Here is a 22,152-nt window from a genome sequence, read left to right as displayed (position 1 = left end):
CACCCACACTGCGCCCGCGACAGGCACTATAGGCTACATTAGAGATAGACTACTGTTCCGCTCCAATTCACTATTGAGAGTTTGTATTGTTCACTTGTGAAATGAGACATTGGAGACCTTTTAACTTAAAACACAGGAGATAGATTGTATTATTCAATTGTACTATTATGTTTATTATTATTATTACTACTAAGCACATGTGTCTTTGTGTTATTATAAAACCATGCCGCCAGGCGTGGCTTCTCTAGAGGACATTTTGGTATGTAGATTTCGCGAGGCAAACGCGGTTCTTTGTTCGCGCCAGGCAAGAAATGCTGCAAGCAAGAGCTCTGCTTACGGGAAATATGTAAGGACATTTTTTTTAAAGATCCCTGCTGCACAGGGTCTGCAACGCCTGTTTGACAACTCCCTTTCTCCTCTCCTCCTCACCCCCTCCTCCTACGTTACAGCCCCCATGCGCAACGGCGCCCGAGACAACAACGCGGTGACCTGCCGCAACCCACGACGAGTGGGGTGGGCGGAACCCCGAAATATGTCACTTAACTCCTTCATTCTCGACAGACAGAATAACGCAAATCCTACCCAAGACAGTGAACGAACTCGTTAAGATTTCACAAATAAACTCCATCCAAAGTCCATCTATCCCTCAGTAGGCTACTGCGTCCCACCATAGATAATACAACATTGGCAATATACAAAAACAGTACGCTCTGGTGCCCAAATAGTAACTTGACTCGGAAACAAAACTAAATGCATCCACTTTGGACATTTTATTGAGGGGGAATTATTATGCTATAGCCCATGCATCCTTGTGTAAGTATCCTACAGTACAAAGACCGTTGCGGTCTTGCATTGCAGGGATGGGGAATGAGTAGCGTTGCTTGGATCTAACGCATGGCTGATATGGACAAAGGAAAGGTGGAGGGAATATTTTGTATTTTTTTCCATACGCGAGGAAAAACGCGGGGGTTGGTTTCTGAGATGCCACAGGCTTGGGAACCTGAGACGGAATGGTATAACGGGAGGGCGGTTCGTTTTGTCTTAGCAAGGAGGGGACTGTGTACCAGACGGGGTGGAGTGATGCATCGCCTAGCCCCTCTCAGTGCAGACGGCCTTGTGTCCCGTTTGCCTAGAGCTGGGAGAATACTGTATCGCAAGTAGGCCTATAGCAGACAGAGAGGGGGGCAGGTCTATGGGAGGGACTAGCGCAGAGGGAGAATTGGAAGGAGGAGGGGGCAGGGAGGCGGCACGGGTGCTGTTTCTCCAGTCTCTTTCCCCTGTCTTTGTCTCACACTCTTTTGTTAGCCATGCCTAGCCTGCTGGTTCTAGCAGGGATCATGGAGAAAAATGGGGGCTACGGCGGGGATCTAGCCGGCTCCGGGTTCGGAAGCGAAGGTCTCCTGGTGCCACCCGACGAGGAAGAAGACGACTCCCGTGCACTGAGGGTCGCGCTGGGCCAGCTGTCTCTACTGGGGCTTGGTGAAGGCGAGGACGGTGGCGGGGCTCCTGGAACGGGAGTACAGGATCGCAGTAACAATAACAATAACCATCACAACCATACCAATAATATTGGCGGAGGTATTGGTGACACAGGGCTTTTGCAAGGGAAGAACAAGTTATGTGTCCTGTACGAGGGTTCTTCAAGTGAGACGAAAGGACGAGGCTGCAACATAACAGAATGCGTCCCCGTGCCCAGCTCAGAACATGTGGCCGAAATAGTGGGGAGACAAGGTAAAGATTCCAACCAAATGTTCCTATTGAAAGTTATGTTGCAGTTCTGAGCTTAATGTTTCTCCCTGTAGTTTGTAGGGTGTTTTGATAATGCTCTATAACTGTTACGTTAGCTGGTGTTATTGATATAGAAAAGGGAGTGGTGTTATTTTTTGTTGTATTCTTCTACACAGGCTTCCTTGCCACTCTTTGGCCATGGTAACAAATCTGTTTCAAGTTAACATACAGTGGCAGAAACTGCAACATTGTTGCAACTAGGCTCCGTTCTATTGTCTGTCTAGTGATTTTCAAACGTGGGGAGACACAAAGCAGGACTGTAACCGTTACCTCATGGGCGCATTATTCTACATCCAGCCATCAATGTCAGCTCACAGACGCACACTTCAGGCAGGGATAGCACTTGCTTCCTTTGTCGTCTGAACGCGCGAGACTGTTAAAAAAAAACGCAACGTGCTGCTGCTGGTAACGGAGGAATCTCGTTCGCCCTGAAATGTTTACAAATTATTTATTCTCTTTATTGTGAATAGAACTTGAATTTGAGTGACGATTGGTGTTTTCAAGCTGTTGTTTTCGGTTTCGTAAATTCTAATTATGTTAATTGTTTTTGTTGCTGACTGCCCCAGTGACACAATTAGACAATGGCAAGTGTGTTTCTCTATTTTCTCTTTTCCTGAGCAGTTTAAAAGTGAATTCCCAGATTTAAGATGGATATATCTGTGTATTGAGTAATTGTCGAAGACCTCGACATGAACTTGAATGACAGCAGCTGTCAAACAAAGGTGTGAAAGTGAGGGGAGGGGTACCTTATTAGGCAGTGTTACCAGTAGACACTTGGGATGATCATAGGAATCGAAGCGTGACTCAGCCAGAAGTTGGACCAACGTGTCGAATTGAATGTTGTGTGGTTCTTCTATTTTCTGATATAAAATAAGAACAAAATATGTTGCCTTTTTAAAACCTATTGCCCATATTGTTATTGTGTTCAACTCAAATTGGCTATTTATCACTGTAATATATTGATTCTCCAGATTGCTTGTAACCTGTACAACTCTCAGAACCAGCAACTTATTGCTTTGTGCTACATGGTTGTTTTTGTTTGACTGCGCCTATTGTTGACTGGCTCTGTTGTGATGCGTCCAAACGATACAGAGGGGTTGGTTAGACAAGCAGGGATAAATGGGTGGGTGGATGGTTGGTGGGTGGGTCAGAGGCACTGGGCATTAAAAGGGAGTCACACCCCAAAACTCTGAAGTTGTGAACATTTTAGACCAAAATTTGCCATCTTTTAAAAAGGTATGTCAACTATCAATTCTGTCTTTGCCTCCATAGAAGAAGAAAAAAACATTGCTTCGTATTACCGTGTAGGTGTAACAATCTTAGCTATTCCAAATTCCTCATCTTTGATGAGTGTATCAGAAAATTGAATTAAAATTGTGTCCTTGGCTTTTTAAAAACTTTGTCTTTTGTTTTTGCAGGTTGCAAGATCAAAGCCTTGCGGGCCAAGACCAACACCTACATCAAGACCCCCGTGAGGGGCGAGGAGCCTGTGTTTCTCATCACGGGCCGAAAGGAAGATGTGGCCCTGGCCCGGCGCGAGATCATCTCTGCCGCCGAGCACTTCTCCATGCTCCGAGCTTCCCGCAACAAGCTGGGTGTGTCCTTCAGCGGTTCCCCGCCTGCACCCCTGCCGGGCCAGACCACCATCCAGGTGAGGGTGCCCTACCGCGTGGTGGGGCTGGTGGTGGGGCCCAAGGGTTCCACCATCAAACGCATCCAACAGCAAACCTGCACCTACATCGTCACCCCTAGCCGAGACCGTGACCCCGTCTTCGAGATCACGGGATCACCTAGCAACGCCGAGAGGGCCCGTGAGGAGATCGAGGCGCACATCGCATTCCGAACGGGAGGTCTGCATGACCACAACAACGAGAATGACTGCTTGGGGCCAGATGGCGGCAGCCCAGTAGGCTCCGGGGGTCTGGAGAGCCGCCTGCAGCAGGTGTGGGGTCTGCAGGGGGGCCAGCGCAAGCCGTTGACCAGCAGCTTCCGCCAGAACTTCTCAGATGCCATGGTTGGAGGAGGAGAAGGAGGTGGGGTAATCTACAGCAAGGGCAACTTCAACAGCCCTGGAGAGAAGCCCTGCTCCTACTTTGGCTCAGAGGGCACCCAGAGTTGGGGAGACCCAGACTACCCAAAACAGGTGGCCTTCTATGCCCAGCAGCGCTCCAAGAGCTTTGGAGGCCTGCCCCTGCCCCTGACCAGACTCTCTCCAGGCCTTCCTGACCCCTGTGGAGGGAACAACGGCAACTCCTCGGGCACCAGCATCACTATTCTGTCTGGCTCTCCTCATGCCCAGGCCCGCCGTGCCCACAGCGAGCCAACCTCGGGCGCGGGGTTCCCTGGACGCCTCCCTGTACCGGACTCGCCACCAGCCATCCTCCGGGACTGCATGACCTGCTTCGAGAGCAAAGTGACGGCCGCCCTGGTGCCCTGCGGCCACAACCTCTTCTGCATGGAGTGTGCCATCCGCATCTGTGAGCTCAACCATCCAGAGTGCCCGGTGTGCCACACCCTGGTCTCTCAGGCTATCCGAATATTCTCCTAAAAAACACCACGTCAGTTTTTACCATTCGTTTTATCACAGTGTTTGTTCGACAATTATTTACTATTATTATTATTATTATTATTATACTTTTCTTTTCTCAGAAAAAGTTAAAACAAACAAGCAGATATTTTAGAAGGCACTGCTTGCTTTACTAAAAAGTATAAGAAATATTTTGAATTTTTTCTTTTATATATATACATATATATTTTATAAAAGTTTTGTTTATAAGAAAAGTATAGTACCTAGCATTTTTTTTCAGTTTTTTTTTACTGCTGCTGTTTTTCATTCACGAATCACAGTGTGGGCGGAGTAGTAGGAACGTGAACATTTTACGATTCAGATTTATTTTACCATGAAGTGGTTTTATATGGAGGAAAGGAAGGAGGTGATCATTGAGGTTCAGTTTAACTCCCTGGTATCTTATCTGGACCTGAATGATATGGGAGGTCAAAATCAAACAGAAGGAAAAAGATTGAATCTTTCATTGCACCTTATAATCGTCTTAGTTTCGGATAGTCAGATTAATGATTGTCAATCATCCAGAAAAATGACGTAGCTGATGAAAAGGTAAATCCCTCAATGTGGCTCGAAAAAATGGAACAAGCTTTGATATTGTCATTGAAAGTCTAAATTTGTTCCAATCGAAGGACAGACTATTCCATCATTGTCATCTTTCTGACATTTGTGTCCCTTTACAAGCTTGTTGTTATACCTGGTAGTCCTCCCTAAACACCTGTTAGAATGGTAACAATATGGGACAGAATAGCAGACAAACGCCTTTCTTTATGCAGATATGTCTTACAGATTTCCTTTTTCACAAAGAGGTGAATGAATGCAACACATTATATTGCTGAAATATCACTGCAGTTTGGTGAAAAGTTTCAGCGATGCCTGTTCCTCGTGGCACTTGAAAAGCAGGTTTCTTTCGCCGGTGTTAAGCACTGATTTAATTTGTGAGGCCAAGAGCCTTGGAATTTGTCCAGTTGGCTAATTTGGGAGATCCGTCTCCCCGACGGACTAGTTTCAAAGCCAACTTATACCCACTTTATTGTCTTATGTGGTAATTTAGCTGTTATCTGAACGATGTAGGACAAAAACGAGAGCCACTTTTGACAGGCATCTCTCTGAGGTTTGCGCAGTTAGAGCGTCAGCCATTAGAGTGGACAGAAGCTGAGGAAAACACAGAGCTGTTCTCTGAATTGGTAATAGTGTGCCTAAATGAGCGAAAAGCTCCTAGAATACAGTACCACCATCCACAGAGCTCCCTCGCCACCCCCGTCCAGCAGCTTTGTATTTTAGCTCAGAGGCCTATAATTATCAGAGCTGTGCAGAAGCAGGTGTTTAATAGCCCCCTCTTTTTCTATTTTCTTTGGGAGTGGCTTACCCCCCCCGCGCTTACTGTTCGATCGTTTGCTGTTGAAGGTAGTAATGACTGCAGCTGACCCACAATGCATTGCCTCCCTGAGTGGGGCGTATTGTCTGGGCCCAGCGGTGGCGTGGGCCCGGAGTGCTCGGACACGGCCCGGGGAGACTCATTGATAATTAGGCAAATTGTCCGGTCCAGGTGCGGACCGTGTGGCGACCCTGGTGCTGAATGGGGGGTGAGACAGAGTCCCGGCGTGGGCTGCTGACCGCCCCACCCCTCTGTCACAGGCACAGAAGGTCCAGTCTGGGTGCAGCTGGGCGAATGGGACCCCTCCTTCCATATCCCCCTCCCTCTTTCCTTCTCTACTGCTCTGAGCTATCCCTACTGGGGAGAGGGGCCTCCTTTGTCCCAATACTCAGGAAAAAGCAGCATATGAAAGAAAGAGACCAACTGAACAGGCTGCCAGCTCTGAAATGAGAGTGAGGGGACTTTGGAGAAAGAAAGGATATCTACAGTGTCAGTAGATACAGTAATTACCTAGTGTACAATTCTGACACACAGATCCAATTCTTTGAAATGCCCCACTGAACTAGATGTCTCCATGTGTTCTCAATAAGATAAGGGTATGAAAACATGCAGACATGTATCATTTAAGAGTACGAGGAGTCTGATCACTTGGAGTTCATCGCCCCCCCAATTTGGATGGAGGCCTTTGTGACAGAGAGCGAGTGCAGATCGAAGTTTCCATAGAATACCCCCCCCCCCCCTTTATCTCCTGTCTGTATGGGACATCCTGCAGCTGCCCACTCACCACAGACACACAGGCTTAGCCAATGGCAGGCTAGCACTGGGCCTTCAGAATGAAATCAGACGATTGTAATTGACAGGAAAGCGGAGGAAACGCCCCATTTAGCCACCACTCATGCTGAATCAAATTACACACCCTTTGCCTCTGCCTTAGCCCCAGCCTGGGGATTTCAGAGGGAGGGAGGGGGGATTAGAGCCGTTGGAGGATAAGAGGGGGGCTTTTTGGGGTGGAGAGAGAGAGAAGGCTGCTCCCAAAGAAAAGAGAACCTGCAGATCTAGTCTTTGTGAGGGGTCATCTGTGTGTCTTCAGTGAAGGGGTAGTTAGAAGGCTGCTGCCTCATGTTTGCTGGTGGTGGCAGGTGAACAAGGACATGCTGGTGATTCAGCTGGTCTCCCACTAACACTGCATCAGATCGCTCTATTAAGTTGTTTTTTCAGGAGAACTCTTTTGCTCAACTTTTGTCCATCAAAATATGATGAATAGTTACAATAGACTGTTCTCCCTAGTCTAGGCAGCAACAGAGCCCCCCTTTCCCCCATTGTATTGTCAGCAGACCACTCCTGTTGTCCATGGACTGTGAAGAAATAGATCTGTACTTTCAGAGTATCTAAATTCTATTACATATTTAGAAATTAATTGACTATTTATTAATGGGGAGAACTGCACAGTGGTTTGGTCTGAACTGTCAATGGCAATTTCAAGGCAGTATAACGCTGTTAACTGAATATAGTATTTTCTATTCTTTTTTATTTTGTTTTAAGCCTTAATATTTTGTATTAAAAGAGAAATATTGCTTTCACTTTGGCATGAAAGTTTAGTGACATACAGTAGGCCTTCAATAGTATTGCCCCTTAAGAAAAACTTTCACGTAACTATTTGTCAGAAAATAATGTGAATCAACTGGGTTGGGAGGGATTAAATTGAATTGGGGAATTAGGCTCTTAAACCCTTTACATTAAAATATAGAGTAAAGCACCTTATTATAAGAAAACACATAGAATTAATACCAAACCGACCACTGATGGTGAATATTTCTTCATAGATTTTGAAAGACATGCACATAAGGTTTCCCTATCATGTTTTTATAATATAATTATTGTTATTCCTTGTAGTAGTGGTATTATGGGAGACCTCTCATCCATTCAGTCAGTACTGATGACTTGGTTGAGTTTGCACTGGTTTAATGTAGAGGGCTTTTTAGAGAGTCACTGTTTTAGAGGCTGTGGGAGAAATTTGCATTGTGCTTTATGAGAAAGGATTCTGCACATCTGTGTATGTGTGCATATATATATCAGTAATTTACATCCAGTCAAATGCCTGCTATATAAGTGGGATTTTGATTATTTTTACAAGGTGAAAATATCCTTTTGAATTTGTTTGTGGACTTTTAAGATCACTTTGATATATATATATATATATATATATATATATATATATATATATATATATATATATATATATAATGTCCCCTCAACCTTAAACACAAAGACGTATATTGATAGGCTACTTATATGTATGGATCTAATAAACTTAAGCATTTCATCAAGTCAAATATATAGATAAGAATACCACAATACCACATACTGTAATGATGAATACAGGGCTGTATTGATGTTTCCACTGACATATACTGATACATTCTCTGAAATATGTAAAGACATGTGTTCTAAAATATTCCTAGATCCTTTTGGATGAATCAGGTTATGTACATTAGGATGAAAAGCAATAATGTCAATACTGCAACAGTAAACAAAAGAGCCAGTTTAGTAAAGTTCATAGAATTCAGCACCATCCATAACGCAACCTTGATTCATTTGAATATTATTAAATTTTTGGTCTAATATCTTCTAAAAATGCATATGGATTTATGCCAATGTAGGATGAGAAATGTAATTAATTAGTAACAGTTTCAGGCACAATAGCATGTTTTTGTTGCTTTCCTACGTCTTGCTTATAGTCATTTTTGACTGCTTAATCCCATCATTTTCACATTGAATATTAATAAGACTGCAAGTATACCTCAAATCCAGGGTGTGCCAACACCAGTGCAACCTCAAGATTTCCTCCTCTTAGTATATGTGGAATTTTGAGATCACAATACCTATTATTTGGAAGAAACCAATTGCATTGTACAAGTAAGCTTTTTAGTGTAAACATACAATGCTTTTCAGGAACATAACATGAACAATTGAGGCATTTCCTGTCTGTCGAAAGCAGGAACTCATAACAACTTAAATCACACACTAAAGTAGACACAATGGTAAGACAGAAGGTTGGATTATTTCCATAGGATCTGTCAAAGACCTCTTCCATATGAACGTATTCTGATGCCCAATGCATTGAGCCAAACATTTTCATCACTTGGGAAAGTAGCATTTATTTAACATGTATTACTCTGTATTTATTCATGTTTAGGGAGAAACGTTTATAGTTACCATAAGCATATCATGAGAATATATTTCAGTTTTTAGATTGGTTCCAAAACATATTTTGTAGCTCATTTGATGGCACAATTTAATTATTTCTTTATGCTGTCTGTTATAAGTAGTTGTCATTATCCAGCATTTAGCTGATTTAAAATAAAAGGTCAAAAGGTAGCCAAAGAACAAAACCTTGGGAGAGGTTCGAGGACATCTATAGGAATTATATTGCTAATCGTAAGCTTACAATTCTCCGAATGTTAACACATTTGGAACTTATCATAGTTTGGATTTATTAATGAAGGTGGCTGAGGTCAATACAATAATAATCAGCTTTTGTTTTTAATAACCCGCTAGTGATAGTTTTGTCAAAAGTCATACAGCACACAAGCTTCAGTCAATATCTGTGCAATGGAGCTTGTCTCAATAAAGACATCCTGTTTCAGTTTGGTCTTTTCTTATGCTACAGTAGCTTCAGTGATCAACTACCCAATCACTGCCCAAAGACACCAGTCCTAATGCATCACCCTCTTAAGTTTTATTTATATTGGTATTATTGCCAACTTAGATTTATGAATAATGATGTCAATAAGTTTTGTTTCATCATCACAGCTCTTAATATGAAAACGCTAGACTTGTCTTAGGAAGTTTGTTTCTTCAGAATGGGGCAGGAACACATACTAAATGAGAAAAATAAGGGTTAGAGATTTGTCTTTGTTTACAATTCTGTTCAAATTCATGTTGAATTTCAGCTGAAGGGCTAGATTTGCCTCAAAGACCCCAGACTGAACAATAGTTGAATAATGCATAAGAAAGTTGTTAAGATTACACAAATACCCTGCAGTACCTTTGTTAGAGTTCCAAAACAATACTGCGGTTTTAATTTAATATTGTTTCTAGTTAACTTTATTCTCCATGTCGAAGTATGATAGCTGAAGTTTAGTACAGTACATAAGAGTAACAGTAAAATTAAGATCCCATGGCATTAACATATTTCATCAACATAACCACAAGGTGTATAAAAAGCTTTAAAGAAATTAAGATGGACATATATTTAATTCCATATATTTACCTTGAGGTGTAATTGATATAGAAATTCAAATAATGACTGTCTTATAAGATGAGGTATAGCTTGATATATGCACCCAGTATATGAAGTACTCCACTTCCTTTAGTGGAGAAACAAAGATGGCGGTGAGAACTCTTAGGGGGGATTTCTATTTCATTAACTATTTTTTTCAATTGTTAGTGTTCTTTATAATATATTAAAGTAACCATAGAAACTCTGAACAGTTTTCTTCTCTTTTACAAATGTCCAACTCTTTATACATTATGTATAACAATAATAGCACCCCTTTCAAGGAGTGATAGGAAATCCTTTAAATTGATGCACTTAAGCAATTATTCTGACCTATCATAATCACAAGATGAGCAAGTAATGCATTTGAATGTAAAATAAATTACCATTGCACTCTTTTTACCTTTTGGTTTATACATTTTAAAGTGAGCTGGAAAGAATTTGTGAGAAGGTTTCACCGCAGTCTATAGAGTTCTTCCACATACATTTATAGAAAGCAACTTTAAAAATGAATATTATTACAGTTTCTTAAATCTATTTTGCTAACATGGGTTATTATTTCATAGAAAGACGAGGATTAAGTCAGTTTCAGGATGTTATTTATGAAAATCTTAAAATGAAGAAAACATATTTATGAGTAACCTCAAGAAATTTGTTTTTTAATTAAAAATACAAGAAGTTAATATATTTCTAAACACAGGAAAGTTGGTTTCTACTAACGGTTTAAAAAATAAAATACGTTTTATTTATGAAAGTTATGGACTCACCTCCACACTGTATTTCATTGTAAATGAAATAAGAGTTGATGTGGGTTCCCCATAGCTTATATTTTAACTTCCGATATGCACTATTTCAAAGAACACCAGTGCATTCACAGTGGAATTATGACAGAAAATAATATAATATTTTTAGGATTTGGAGGTATTTTAGTCACTGAGCATCAATATTGTGCCTCAATTACACATTTATTTCTTGCATCAGTACTCTCTATGCTGCTTGCTTACCTTTTCCCCTTTGACTAACCCCATACTGACTGGCCCCATTACACATTTCCTCTGGAGTCTTAACTTGCTTTTATTAATCGCAAACTTTTTATGCTAACACAGCTTCAGTTGTGATTGCAATGCTGAGAACGAGTGATTCAGGTGTCCCACAGGGGCACATGTTAAACACATTCATATGTCTACTACTTGGGACCCTTTGTGATTGGTAAGGCAAGAGAGGACATCATCAAAGCCTTAATGAATAATTACCTGAAAATTGGGCTCAAGTTTCTTTGTGAAAACATGACAGGGTGAGAACTGAGCTGAGTGATCAATAGTTTAGCACATAGGCACACTGTGTAGTAGATCTATGGTAACCAGCCACACACACACACACCAACACATTCATATCCGTACTAGTTTGCATGTATCTTGTATGGTCACCTAGACTGGATAAACACCACAGATCCTATGTGTTTGGTTTTAACACAAGGGGTCTGGGGCTGGTTGTTCCTTGTAGATTTTCATAGTTGGCGCCCCTTCAGAAAACAGAAAAGGACAAGTGTTTCAGGTGAAGCAAAGAGAGGCCATTTCTGTCCCCATGTGACACCCTTTTCATTTTCTCATCCCAGTTCTATAAAAAGGGGAGGAAAGCTTGATTGTCATTCCTTCACATATGGATGAAGCTAAAATGTATTTATTTCATCTCAAAACTAGGTAGTTAAAAGTGAATATTTGTCATACAATTCAACATGTCAGGACGGTATATTTTCCACCACAACTGACTGAAGCACGGGGACTGAAATGACCTTCCGGCCTTCACGCCGTCCTCTTCTGAAGGGGCCAGCGCAGTCTGACAGTTTGTCTTTGGTAGTGTTTCTTCAGATTCTCCCGGGCACCGTAGAAGTGTTTCATACCGGTCTTATAGTGGTCTTAGTGCATTAGTTTTGGGTCAGCATCTCCTGGCTTTAGTTTCTGGTTTCTCTGTGGTCAGTGAGAGAGGGTTTGCCATGTGGCTGGCCGTCACTTTGATAAAATAAAAAGTCTTCTTTGAACTGTTACAGTGTGTCATGCCCGCAAGAGGCATGTGATATTGCAGGTTTATTTCTTAGCACATGTTTTTGTGAATAATTTGATATTTTATTATTGTATCTGCGCCATATTAGTTTGGTTTCAGTTTTTTTCAAAGATTCAAGATGTATTGTAAATGTTTCTAATAAAACAAAAATGAAATAATTTCCGATGGATGCTCTTTGCTGTGTCGCATGAGTATTTCAAAAAAGTTGCAGTTGTGAAATGGCAAACAAGTACCATACAGTAACTCCACATTATGCCATTTTTCAATGAAAAGTAGGCACAAATAAGGCATATGGTTAAGGCATAAAATAAGGAGCAAGACTTAAGAAATTACATTTATTTATACATATGCAATCTAAATATACACATGAGAATTAACATTTTAAAAACCTAACCTTTACTACCCAATTCACTATTGGGAATGCCACAAGGGGAAAAAAAACTCAGCAGGATAATGACCGTTTACACTGTTGACCTTTTGGCTGTGGTAATGGCACCCTGAAACTTTCCCCCACCTCCTCTCTTTTGCCAAACTAGCAGATCTAAGGGCTAGCATCCTTCTTAGTGCTTACTCTTACCAACCTGACAGAACTACACACACCCAGAAAAAAAAAGAGAAAACCATACAAAGAGACCTGGGATACTCTTATGGGATATCCCAGAAGGCATGATACTGTTCCAGTTACAATGGAGTTCATTTACAGTAAAACAAGCCGTCTTGTGTACATCAGAGACCCAGCAGCGGGGAAGGCTGAGTGCCCTTACTACCCATCTCTTGCAACATGAGCTGTCCATCCATCCAGGACAGCAGGGAGGGCTCCACTGAGACCATGGTATATGACCACCACAACCAATATCCCCTCATCACCCTCCCACATCTCCACAGCCACGGGGAAAGCGACAGCAATTCAGTTAAACCAGAAAAAAGGATGGTTCACAGCAGTAAAGGAGCAAGACTGATTTGTTAGCAAAGAAGACATAGGCCTATGTGAGAAAAATTGCTGCGCACAAAGTAATTTTATGGGTTTCATCAGAAGAGCAAACTTTATTCTGTGTAAAGACAAAGGGAAGTCGAAGTGCACTGATAAAATGGACATGAAAAATTCTCCACGGACCCCCATTTTGTGCAGTTTAGATTGTATCTGGTCGAATGTCAGGCCATTTGGGCTGAGATGGCTTAACTCCTCGTTTCCCCATTAGCCAAGGGTAGTTACATTTAATAACTCCATCATAAAAGGATTTGATTACCAGTGAAATCAAGAACAAAAAGACAGAGGACACCCTTCATATATAGTAAGCAGCTTCAGATCAAACCCACCCAGTGTTGCATGTTAGCACAAACCCTTTGGTCAAACAAGACCTCAATATAGTGTTAAATAAATATCATTGGGACAAACTCAAATACATTTGGGAGGAGCTGACTGACAATGGAGAGGTGGGGGGGGGTGGTTACACTTCAGTGAAGTCAGGTCTTCACTGCTGAATCTTATTGCCCTTTTTCTGTGCTAGGGAATTTGGTGTGTTCACAGGCTTATTAAATTGAGCTGACAATGGGGGATCAGTTCACAATGAGTGAGACAAAAACTGTGTAAAGATATGGCGGACCATACCCTAACATGCTCAATTTCTCAAGTCATGTAAATGAATTCAAATCATGTCCTCTTTCATATTTAAAACCGATCAAGCCAAGGCGTAACCATAAAGCTTATTGAATTAGATGGGGACAGACTTCACAGAATAAACAATGCAAAGAGGCTACAGAAAGACTTGGTTGCCCCCCTTTGTATCTCTCCCCTTGTTTCTGTCTGCCTGTATCCTTGTCTCTAGGTTTCTCCTCGTCTCCCAGTCCTCCCTCCCAGTCTACCTGTCTGTCCCTGACTCTCCCTGGCGGTGGTGAGGCCTCAGTTGTTCTGGCAGCAGGCACTCGACTTGGCAGCATTCTGCGTGGGCTGCACCGTGATCGGCACCACATTGGAGTTGGGCGAGAAGTCAGTGTCGCTGCGGCCCGTCATTTGCCTCTGGGACACGATGTTGTAGATGGCTGCAGGGGAACGACAGAGACAAGTGAGAACACAACAGTCGCCGTTGGGTTGTTAGGTGATGAGAAATGGAGCGTGTTTCGTCAGACTACAGTGGATACAAAACTCAGAACAAGACGGTAATGCAATGGGGACCTAAAAGCATTTCACTTTCCAGGGTTGTGTAAATAAATACCAAAACAAACATAAAATGGAGACAAGTTGTCATAGAAACCAGCAGCACCCTGTGGCTCCTGGGGACTGAACTTCTGCCCCTTACCTAGGATTACTCGAGTCTTACACGCAATACTAACTTCAGACTGACTCATACATGCCACTGACTGATGGTGAATCCAAGTCAGTTCCCTGCCTCTAAATTAGCAAGAGATTGAAAACAAGCAGACAAGATGACCTCAACTAACCCTTGATCTGGTATTTCAATGACTAGCTACAGTCAGCATGCTTCCCGGGTCAGGGAGTCTCTAGTTCAATTCCTACATGGCTGTGTTTGAGCACTGCTATGCACTCTGTTGTATGTGGAGGGGGAAAGCAAAACACAAATAGCAGGGAGCATGCTGACAGCCCTATATCAACTGATTTGAAGGCCTCACTCAGTGAGAAGCTTGTTCCTCAGACACTCTTGGGTTTTTGAGTTGGCCGTTGCTAATTTTCTATTTTATAGCAGCCATGCATTAACAAGGGCCTTTCTAAGGTGTGGCTAATACGTCAGTAAGTTGCTCTTATAGAGGTACCTAATGTGAGTTGTTCTGGGTATGAGGGCCTAAACTGTCTTCCTAAAACTATGAGACATTTGGAAAGCTCATATTTGCACTCCAATGTACATATTGCGACCAGACCCAAAATAAATGCTTTAGTGGTTTCCTGACAAACATCAGATCTGATTGAGGATCACACAAAGTGTGATTGTCTGAGTGTCCTTTGAGCGTGCCAATTACAGATGCTTTTGACCTTAATAAAAATGTCAGGTACTGTTCAATTTACTGCAGAGTGATCTTACAGTAGAGGCCTCGTAATAACCTGGATTTTGCTGCCATCTATTGGTGGAAGATGAGTCACCGCTAAACAAATGGATTACAAAGCTCTCAGAGTACAAATAAATATATATACACTAAAGGAACGTTTGGTATGGCCGTTAATATAAGATGTATGAAGGGGAGACCTTTACTTGGAGAAGTGACTCTTTTTAAGCCTTTTAAGTGTTAGAGTAGGCCAGCTCTTTCACAAGATGGCGTGATTCTGTGTGCACTACAGGGTGAATACAAGTTGCCTTGGGGCAATTTCACTTTAAAATGTATACCAAACAAAAACCATTGATTTCAAAGTTGAACAAACCACAGAACACAATACCTAAAGACTAAAAGTAACAATTTCCACCGAAAATTTTACAAAAACACATTTACAGGAAGAACTGCGCCGATACAAAGTTTGTTAACAGAATAAAACTGTGGGAGATTTTACCGTAATTCTGCAGTTTTTCCAATAATTTACTGTAAAAAAATGTAATCAATTGTTTTTGTTTGGCATCCATTTTAAAGTGAAAAATCGGAGTCACAGTCTAATTCCGTAACGATGGAATCGCCCCTTATTAAAATCACAAGCAGTTCTAGTGTATATGGTAGGCAGTGTACACTAACCTGTGAGAATGGTCTGGAAAGCCAGCTCCACATTAGAGGAGTCTAACGCCGAGGTCTCCAGGAAAGACAGTCCATGCTTCTCTGCGGAAAGTGGAGAAAAAAAAGCAAAAAAAAAAAGCACACTCACCAGCATTATTCATTGTCCGTACTAGTAGGCACTTCATAAAACAGCCATCCAGTCATTATACGTCAGCAATGAGGCTATTTGCAACAGCCACCACAGAATAGGCTAACTGATAAAAATGACATGATGTCGATGACCCTTTGTAGTCATGCTGCATGAGCCAACCCTGGTGACAAATCAATAGCAGAAATTGAACGAGAGCCTGTGGTTTCACATGGCATGCTTGTTTACTCTACACAATGACGTCTTCTAGAACAATTCCATTCATTCATATATAGCCACTCATATCAAGAGCAATTTACCAGTCAAAGTGTATTCCATGCATGAAATAAGACTCAAGGTCATAAGTAAACACTTGAAACATTATGCAGAGCTATGAAGGAGAAGTGTGATAAGCTGGAAATGTCACATTGGAGTGTGTAGAGAAGCTAAAATCACAAGTCATAATGGAGCCAACTCAACTGGCTTTTTATCAGTTGCTGGGGATGTGCATTCAGAACCATGAGCTGTTAATCACTGACAGAGGCAGCCTGATAGGAGCTCTGTTGTCTCCACATCAAAGAGCAGCCCTAAGGGGGAAGTAGACAGTGACAGAGAGTGGAGGGCATCCCCTCGTCCACTGCGAGGCTCAGGTGCATCACTTTCCCCAGGCCCAGATTCTTTTGGAAATGTGTTTGAAATGCCCTTGTTCCAATTTTGAAAGCAAGATTATGGTAATACTTATCAAAAAAATTGAATTGTGTTGTTGTTCAACTTGCCGCATCGCTTTATGTCCACTGCTATTGCGAATAAAAAAGTGAAAATTATTGAGGGAAAAACAACTCTCCTGTACTGTCCCCCTTGGCTTGTAATGCTGTAGTAGAATCAACACAAACAGATCAAGTAGCTATAAAACTAGTTGATGTGAGGGTACCTGCCAAGGCCTTGGCCTCGTCCATGGGCACGGCCCTGAGGTGGCGCAGGTCACTCTTGTTGCCCACCAGCATGATGACAATGTTGCTGTCAGCGTGGTCCTGCAGCTCCTTCAACCAGCGTTCAGCGTTTTCATACGTCAGGTGCTTGGCAATGTCGTACACCAGCAGAGCCCCCACTGCCCCACGGTAGTACCTACACAGAGGACAGGAGGAGGGAACTAAGTGTTACTGGGAGCAGTGGTGGACAGAACACCTGAGCATTGGCCGAGTCAATGGAGTGGTAGATTTAGTTTGTCGTTCCCTACATGAAATGCTATTGCATACATCATAAGCAAAGGACTCAAAGTTGTCAACAAGATGAGAACATTAGTAAATTAGCAGAAGTAGGCTGGAATGTTCTATACGCACAAACATCCTCAATGGCTGGGTTTACACAGGAAGCCCAAGTCTGATATTTTTTCCATTAGTCAGTCATTTGACCAATCCCATCAGATCTTTATACATCAGATCTTTCAGAGCTCATTTGTGAAAAGATCTGACGGGATTGGTCAAATGACCAATTAGTTAAATAAAGATCAGAATTGTGCTGCCTGTCTAAATGCTGCAAATATGTGAAAAGATGCCTGGCAGACAGACACAAAACAAACAAATCTCTATGCGTGCGAGCTGTGTTAATACTCACGCGGAGGTGATGGCTCTGTAGCGCTCCTGTCCTGCCGTGTCCCAGATCTGGGCCTTGACGGTCTTGCCCTCCACATGGATGCTGCGCGTGGCAAACTCCACCCCAATGGTGCTCTTGCTCTCCAGGTTGAACTCGTTGCGGGTGAAGCGGGACAGCAGGTTACTCTTCCCCACTCCAGAGTCCCCAATCAGCACCACTGGAGCACAGAGAGAGGAGCGAGGGCATGAGTCAGACAGACACCACCAGAATAACAATACAGTATGTTACCCACTGCACAGGGGTCAACAAACAACTTGTTTTCTACGATGTAGGAACAGGAACACTCACTGGGGGTAAAACAGGACTGACAAAGAAAATCATGATTGAAGAGACGACAGCTCCTGATTGGGTCTAAGAGCATCGCGCCATGCTGCTCTGTTAGTGATTAACGGTCTACTGAGAGGGCCTGACTGTACTTGACTGTAGTTCAATAAACAATATTTGTGCAAAACACAGGCCATCTGGCTTGTTTTTGCTATAGACAAAAGACCCATGACGTGAAGTTTCAAACTTTGTGAGGTAGCGCCTAGGCTAAGTATTGTCATGAATGACCAAAGACTGATTTAATTGACCAAGAAGATGATGCCTTGTGAAGTTCAGCCTATTCACTTTGCAGCACCAACTCTGAACCCTGCCCTTATGGAGCAATGAAACATTTGGCACATGTTCCTGTTTTGACACCCATTCATTTCCAAACACAAACAGGGGTGTGTTGGGAAAGAGGATTTTACAATGACTGAAATCCAGGTGAGTCAGGAGGAAAATCCTAACTCATAAGCTCACCCCACTGTTATTAGGAAATAGGAACTGGTTGTGTGTTGACGAGGCCTTATTGACACATCTCCCACAGAACGTAGGCAAAGCTCATCACATGAAAATACTACAGTGGTGCAACAGACACAGGTAGAAACCTGCCTACCCATTGACGATTGTGCCGACTGACTCAAGCTAGGAGAACCTAACAAAAGTTAACTTGTTCCACAGGCAATTCATCGGCAACTCTCCATATAAGTTAGTAACATGAGAACTGTGACTTTGTAGTTCCAAGAATATCCTTGTCAGCTGCAAGAAGGACTCTGAACTACAATTCCATTAGACTAGCCTATCTTCTGGTCACGCTATCTGGTAACCGTGATAATACGCTGGCTGAGGAACGAACAGAAGCATTATGCAACTTTCAGTGTACTTGTCACCAGAAACATAAGATCACCAATTTAGGCTACGGTATTGTGTAGGCTGCATTCCAGAGTTCTAAAGCTACAACCATTGTTTTATTATTGGACGCCATCATCACATAGCTTAGGCCTAAACAGTGTAGTCTAGCGTCCTTAAAAATCTCAATTCTGGCCTCCTGAGTGGCACAGTGGTCTAAGGCACTGCATCGGAGTGCTAGCTGTGCCACTAGAGATTCTGGGTTTGAGTCCAGGCTCTGTCGCAGCCAGCCGCGACCGAGAGACCCATGGGGCGTCGCACAATTGGCCCAGCGTTGACCGGGTTAGGGGAGGGTTTGGCCGGCAGGGAAGTCCTTGTCCCATCCCGCACTTGCAACTCCTGTGGCGGGCCGTGAGATAACAGGATTAAAAAATATATATCTAAATTCTATTTCCCAATACAGTATAAGGAAGTTATTTTAAGTAGGTCTATCTTATCTAGAAGTCGAATCAACAAGAAAGCATTTCTTTATTCGTAAAGAGAGCACTCAGTTTAAATAAGCACTCAGTCATTTAAACAAGAAAGCTGGTCAACTTGCTGTGCAACATTTACAGGCTCCTAGGTCGGGAGCAGTGATTCAACCACTCACCTGACTGACTCATGCCTAAACAGTGAGGGTGCAGTAAAGAAAGCAACTAAATGCAGGAAACTGGAGGGGGAGGAACCTACTGGTTATGTGGCCTACTGACAGTCCTCACTTTAGGCTCTATGGGGCAGTGCGATCTAGCTGTGTACCACTGAATTCAGATAATTGTGCTATTTGGCCAGCACCGAGGTATTTTATCTGAAAGTTAAGTTATGCTCATCTTCCCTACTGTCAGAGCCCTTCTGTATAGTGACACACAGAAACACACACTCACTTGATTCATACAGTTCTTCCAGTTTGACAACGCATGTTCAAATGTAGAACCCAAAAGAAAGGACCCTGTGCACTTTATTTCCCTTGTCCAGGACAAAAACAACCCACAATGGAAGTAGTTAGTGTAAGTAAGTACAGGGGAGCAGTAAGTATCCACTATCATTGCAACATACCAATTGTTGCTGTATTCTTACAAATTCAGGCCTAACAATAGGCTACAGTGCATGTGCACAGAAAAGTCTGGGAGAGGTACGACTAGACAACATAGAACACAAGGTCCAGACAAGTCATGTTGAGAAGGGGCCAATAAGCTTTCACTCTATGCTATTTGTTAGATGAATTAGGGATCATTTGGCCAAGGTCATCTTTACTCCACTTCATTCAGATGTAAACAGATCGTGGAGATGACCGCTTTCCCTAAACCCAGAGTGACCCACCACTACACCAGGTCAATGGAATCCCTACAAACAGAATGGTGCTTAAAGGCTAAACCATGTGGTCACTGGTCACCTTAGGGCAATCCGTTTGAGTAAATGTATTTTGAGGTGTCATCCTGCCATAGTCAGTGGGCTATATGACTCCTGTTGACCAATACTTCCTCTCCTGATGGTTGCGTCATTGGCCCACCACAAGGTGACTAAACAGATGTCACTTTGGATAGCTACTTGGTGCTTATTAAATGTCAGTGTGCAGTGCTATTGCAATGAACTAGCCTACTACACAGTTGTAGCCATATTTCTACTGAATTGAAACAATAGTTGCAGCAATTCAGAGTGAAGTTGTTACTGTAACTGGTACTGCTACGCATTACCTCATGTCACTGAGAATTGATTTTGGCAGGGCTCGTTACGTAGCTGCAGCAACAGTCCGATTACTTTTGACAGGGCGGAAGCGGCGACAAAAGAAATGTATTATATTGAAATCGGTGTGGTCCTGAACCGACTCTAGGTCGAAATGACTACACTCACGAAATGGTAATGTCCTAGTAAAGTATCGTAAACACACTCACCTTTGAAAAGATAGTCATATTCGTCTTCTCTATTCGTCATTTCTTCAACGTTTCTACCTTTGGAATGTGAAGTGTTCAAACCCTCCTGTGGTGGTTTCTCTGTTCAATTCGACAAAACTTCTTGACCATTTATCTCGCAACCGACAGCTTCGGTAGAACGAACAACCGAGTCAAAAAGGTAAATTCTCACTATGTCAACACCTCTAATATATTATTCGACTATAGGTCTCATATTTGACTGTGAAATGTTTAAAAACAACAAACTTTAGACTCCTCTTCCCTACTACTTGTAATTTGCCATTTCCGAGCGACGTAACATCGAGTTTCTAGCCCCGCCCTTTACCCAGTTTCGACTGGCCAATCGACGACAGAGACCTGTCACTGGCTTTCCTGTGATTGGTCTACTTTATTGTCATTCATGATTTGCCTCCATTGATCCTACTCGTTGCCTCTTGGGTGAAGTCTTCAATCTCGAGCCTTTCCAGGTATGCTGATGCCGCGTTCAAAACAACTGGGAACTCGGATCTCGGAAATCTCTGACTTCGGATTTCAGTGCGTTCAAGACAACTGGGAACTACTGGCACACAGCTCGGAACATCCATGCATACCCCCCAAGAGGTCTCTTCACAGTCCCCAAGTCCAGAACAGACTATGGGAGGCGCACAGTACTATAGAGCTATAACCAGTGGCAGTTCTAGACCATCTCAACTGGGGGGGCCACGCGTACTGTTGGAGGGGCCAGTTACATTAGACGTTATTGTTGTCATATCGTTTTCTTCACTGCATTGCAGGCATTAGCAGGCAAAAGACCATGTTCATAATCATCATCGTTGCCACTGTCTAATAATGGATGTAAAAAAAGAACAATAGCAAAAATGTGTTATGTAAAAATTATTTCATACTCCACATTTAGGGGGCCCAGAATTGTTGTCACGGGGCACTGCCCCCCCCCCAGAACTGCTAGTGGTAGTAGTCATGGAACTCTATTCCACATCAAGTAACTCAGGCCAGCAGTAAAATTTGATTAAAAAAACTCCGAAAAATACACCTTATGGAACAACAGGGACTGTGAAGCAACACGAACAGACACATGCATACAAACACGATAGCATACGCACTATACACACATGGACTTTGTGTTATATGTGGTAGTAGAGTAGACGCCTGAGGGCACACACTTAATATGTTATGAATGTATAACTATCTTAATTTTGCTTGACCACAGTAGTAGGCAGCAGCTACAGTGAGGGAAAAAAGTATTTGATCCCCTGCTGATTTTGTACATTTGGCCGCTGACAAAGAAATGATCAGTCTAGAATTGTAATGGTAGGTTTATTTGAACAGTGAGAGACAGAATAACAACAACAAAAAATCCAGAAAAACACATGGCAAAAATGTTATAGATTGATTTGCATTTTAATGAGGGAAATAAGTATTTGACCCCTCTGCAAAACATGACTTAGTACTTGGTGGCAAAACCCTTGTTGGCAATCACAGAGGTCAGACATTTCTTGTAGTTGGCCACCAGGTTTGCACACATCTCAGGAGGTGATTTTGTCCCACTCCTCTTTG

At 42.6% G+C, this 22,152-nt stretch overlaps 2 protein-coding genes across 2 annotated transcripts; one reads left to right on the top strand and one right to left on the bottom strand.

Annotated features, from left to right (window-relative positions):
• Positions 1-990: 990 nt before the first annotated feature.
• Positions 991-12,227, top strand: LOC106605309 (RNA-binding protein MEX3A). The gene is made up of 2 exons (XM_014200787.2): positions 991-1,731; positions 3,207-12,227. Exons 1-2 carry the CDS (start codon positions 1,308-1,310, stop codon positions 4,334-4,336), a joined length of 1,554 nt encoding a protein of 517 aa, XP_014056262.1. The 5' UTR covers positions 991-1,307; the 3' UTR covers positions 4,337-12,227.
• A 163-nt stretch (positions 12,228-12,390) lies between these two features.
• rb11a (Ras-related protein Rab-11A) lies at positions 12,391-20,853 on the bottom strand. Its single transcript, NM_001140559.1, is given in 5 exon segments — positions 12,391-14,109; positions 15,742-15,822; positions 16,779-16,972; positions 17,462-17,657; positions 20,581-20,853. Coding segments are annotated over 5 exon segments (651 nt in total). The 5' UTR covers positions 20,621-20,853; the 3' UTR covers positions 12,391-13,969.
• Between the last annotated feature and the right edge of the window lie 1,299 nt (positions 20,854-22,152).

This window comes from Salmo salar, chromosome ssa05 (genome assembly GCF_905237065.1).
Source record: "Salmo salar chromosome ssa05, Ssal_v3.1, whole genome shotgun sequence".
In the NCBI taxonomy this organism is placed as follows: domain Eukaryota; kingdom Metazoa; phylum Chordata; class Actinopteri; order Salmoniformes; family Salmonidae; genus Salmo; species Salmo salar.
Note: the sequence above shows the minus strand (reverse complement) of the source record. Positions and strands in the feature narration are given on the sequence as shown.

Coding starts and splice junctions, on each gene's coding strand:
- LOC106605309 (XM_014200787.2), top strand. CDS start 1,308: ATGCCTAGCCTGCTGGTTCTAGCAGGGATCATGGAGAAAAATGGGGGC. Junction 1,732..3,206: donor CGAAATAGTGGGGAGACAAG/GTAAAGATTCCA, acceptor TTGTTTTTGCAG/GTTGCAAGATCAAAGCCTTG.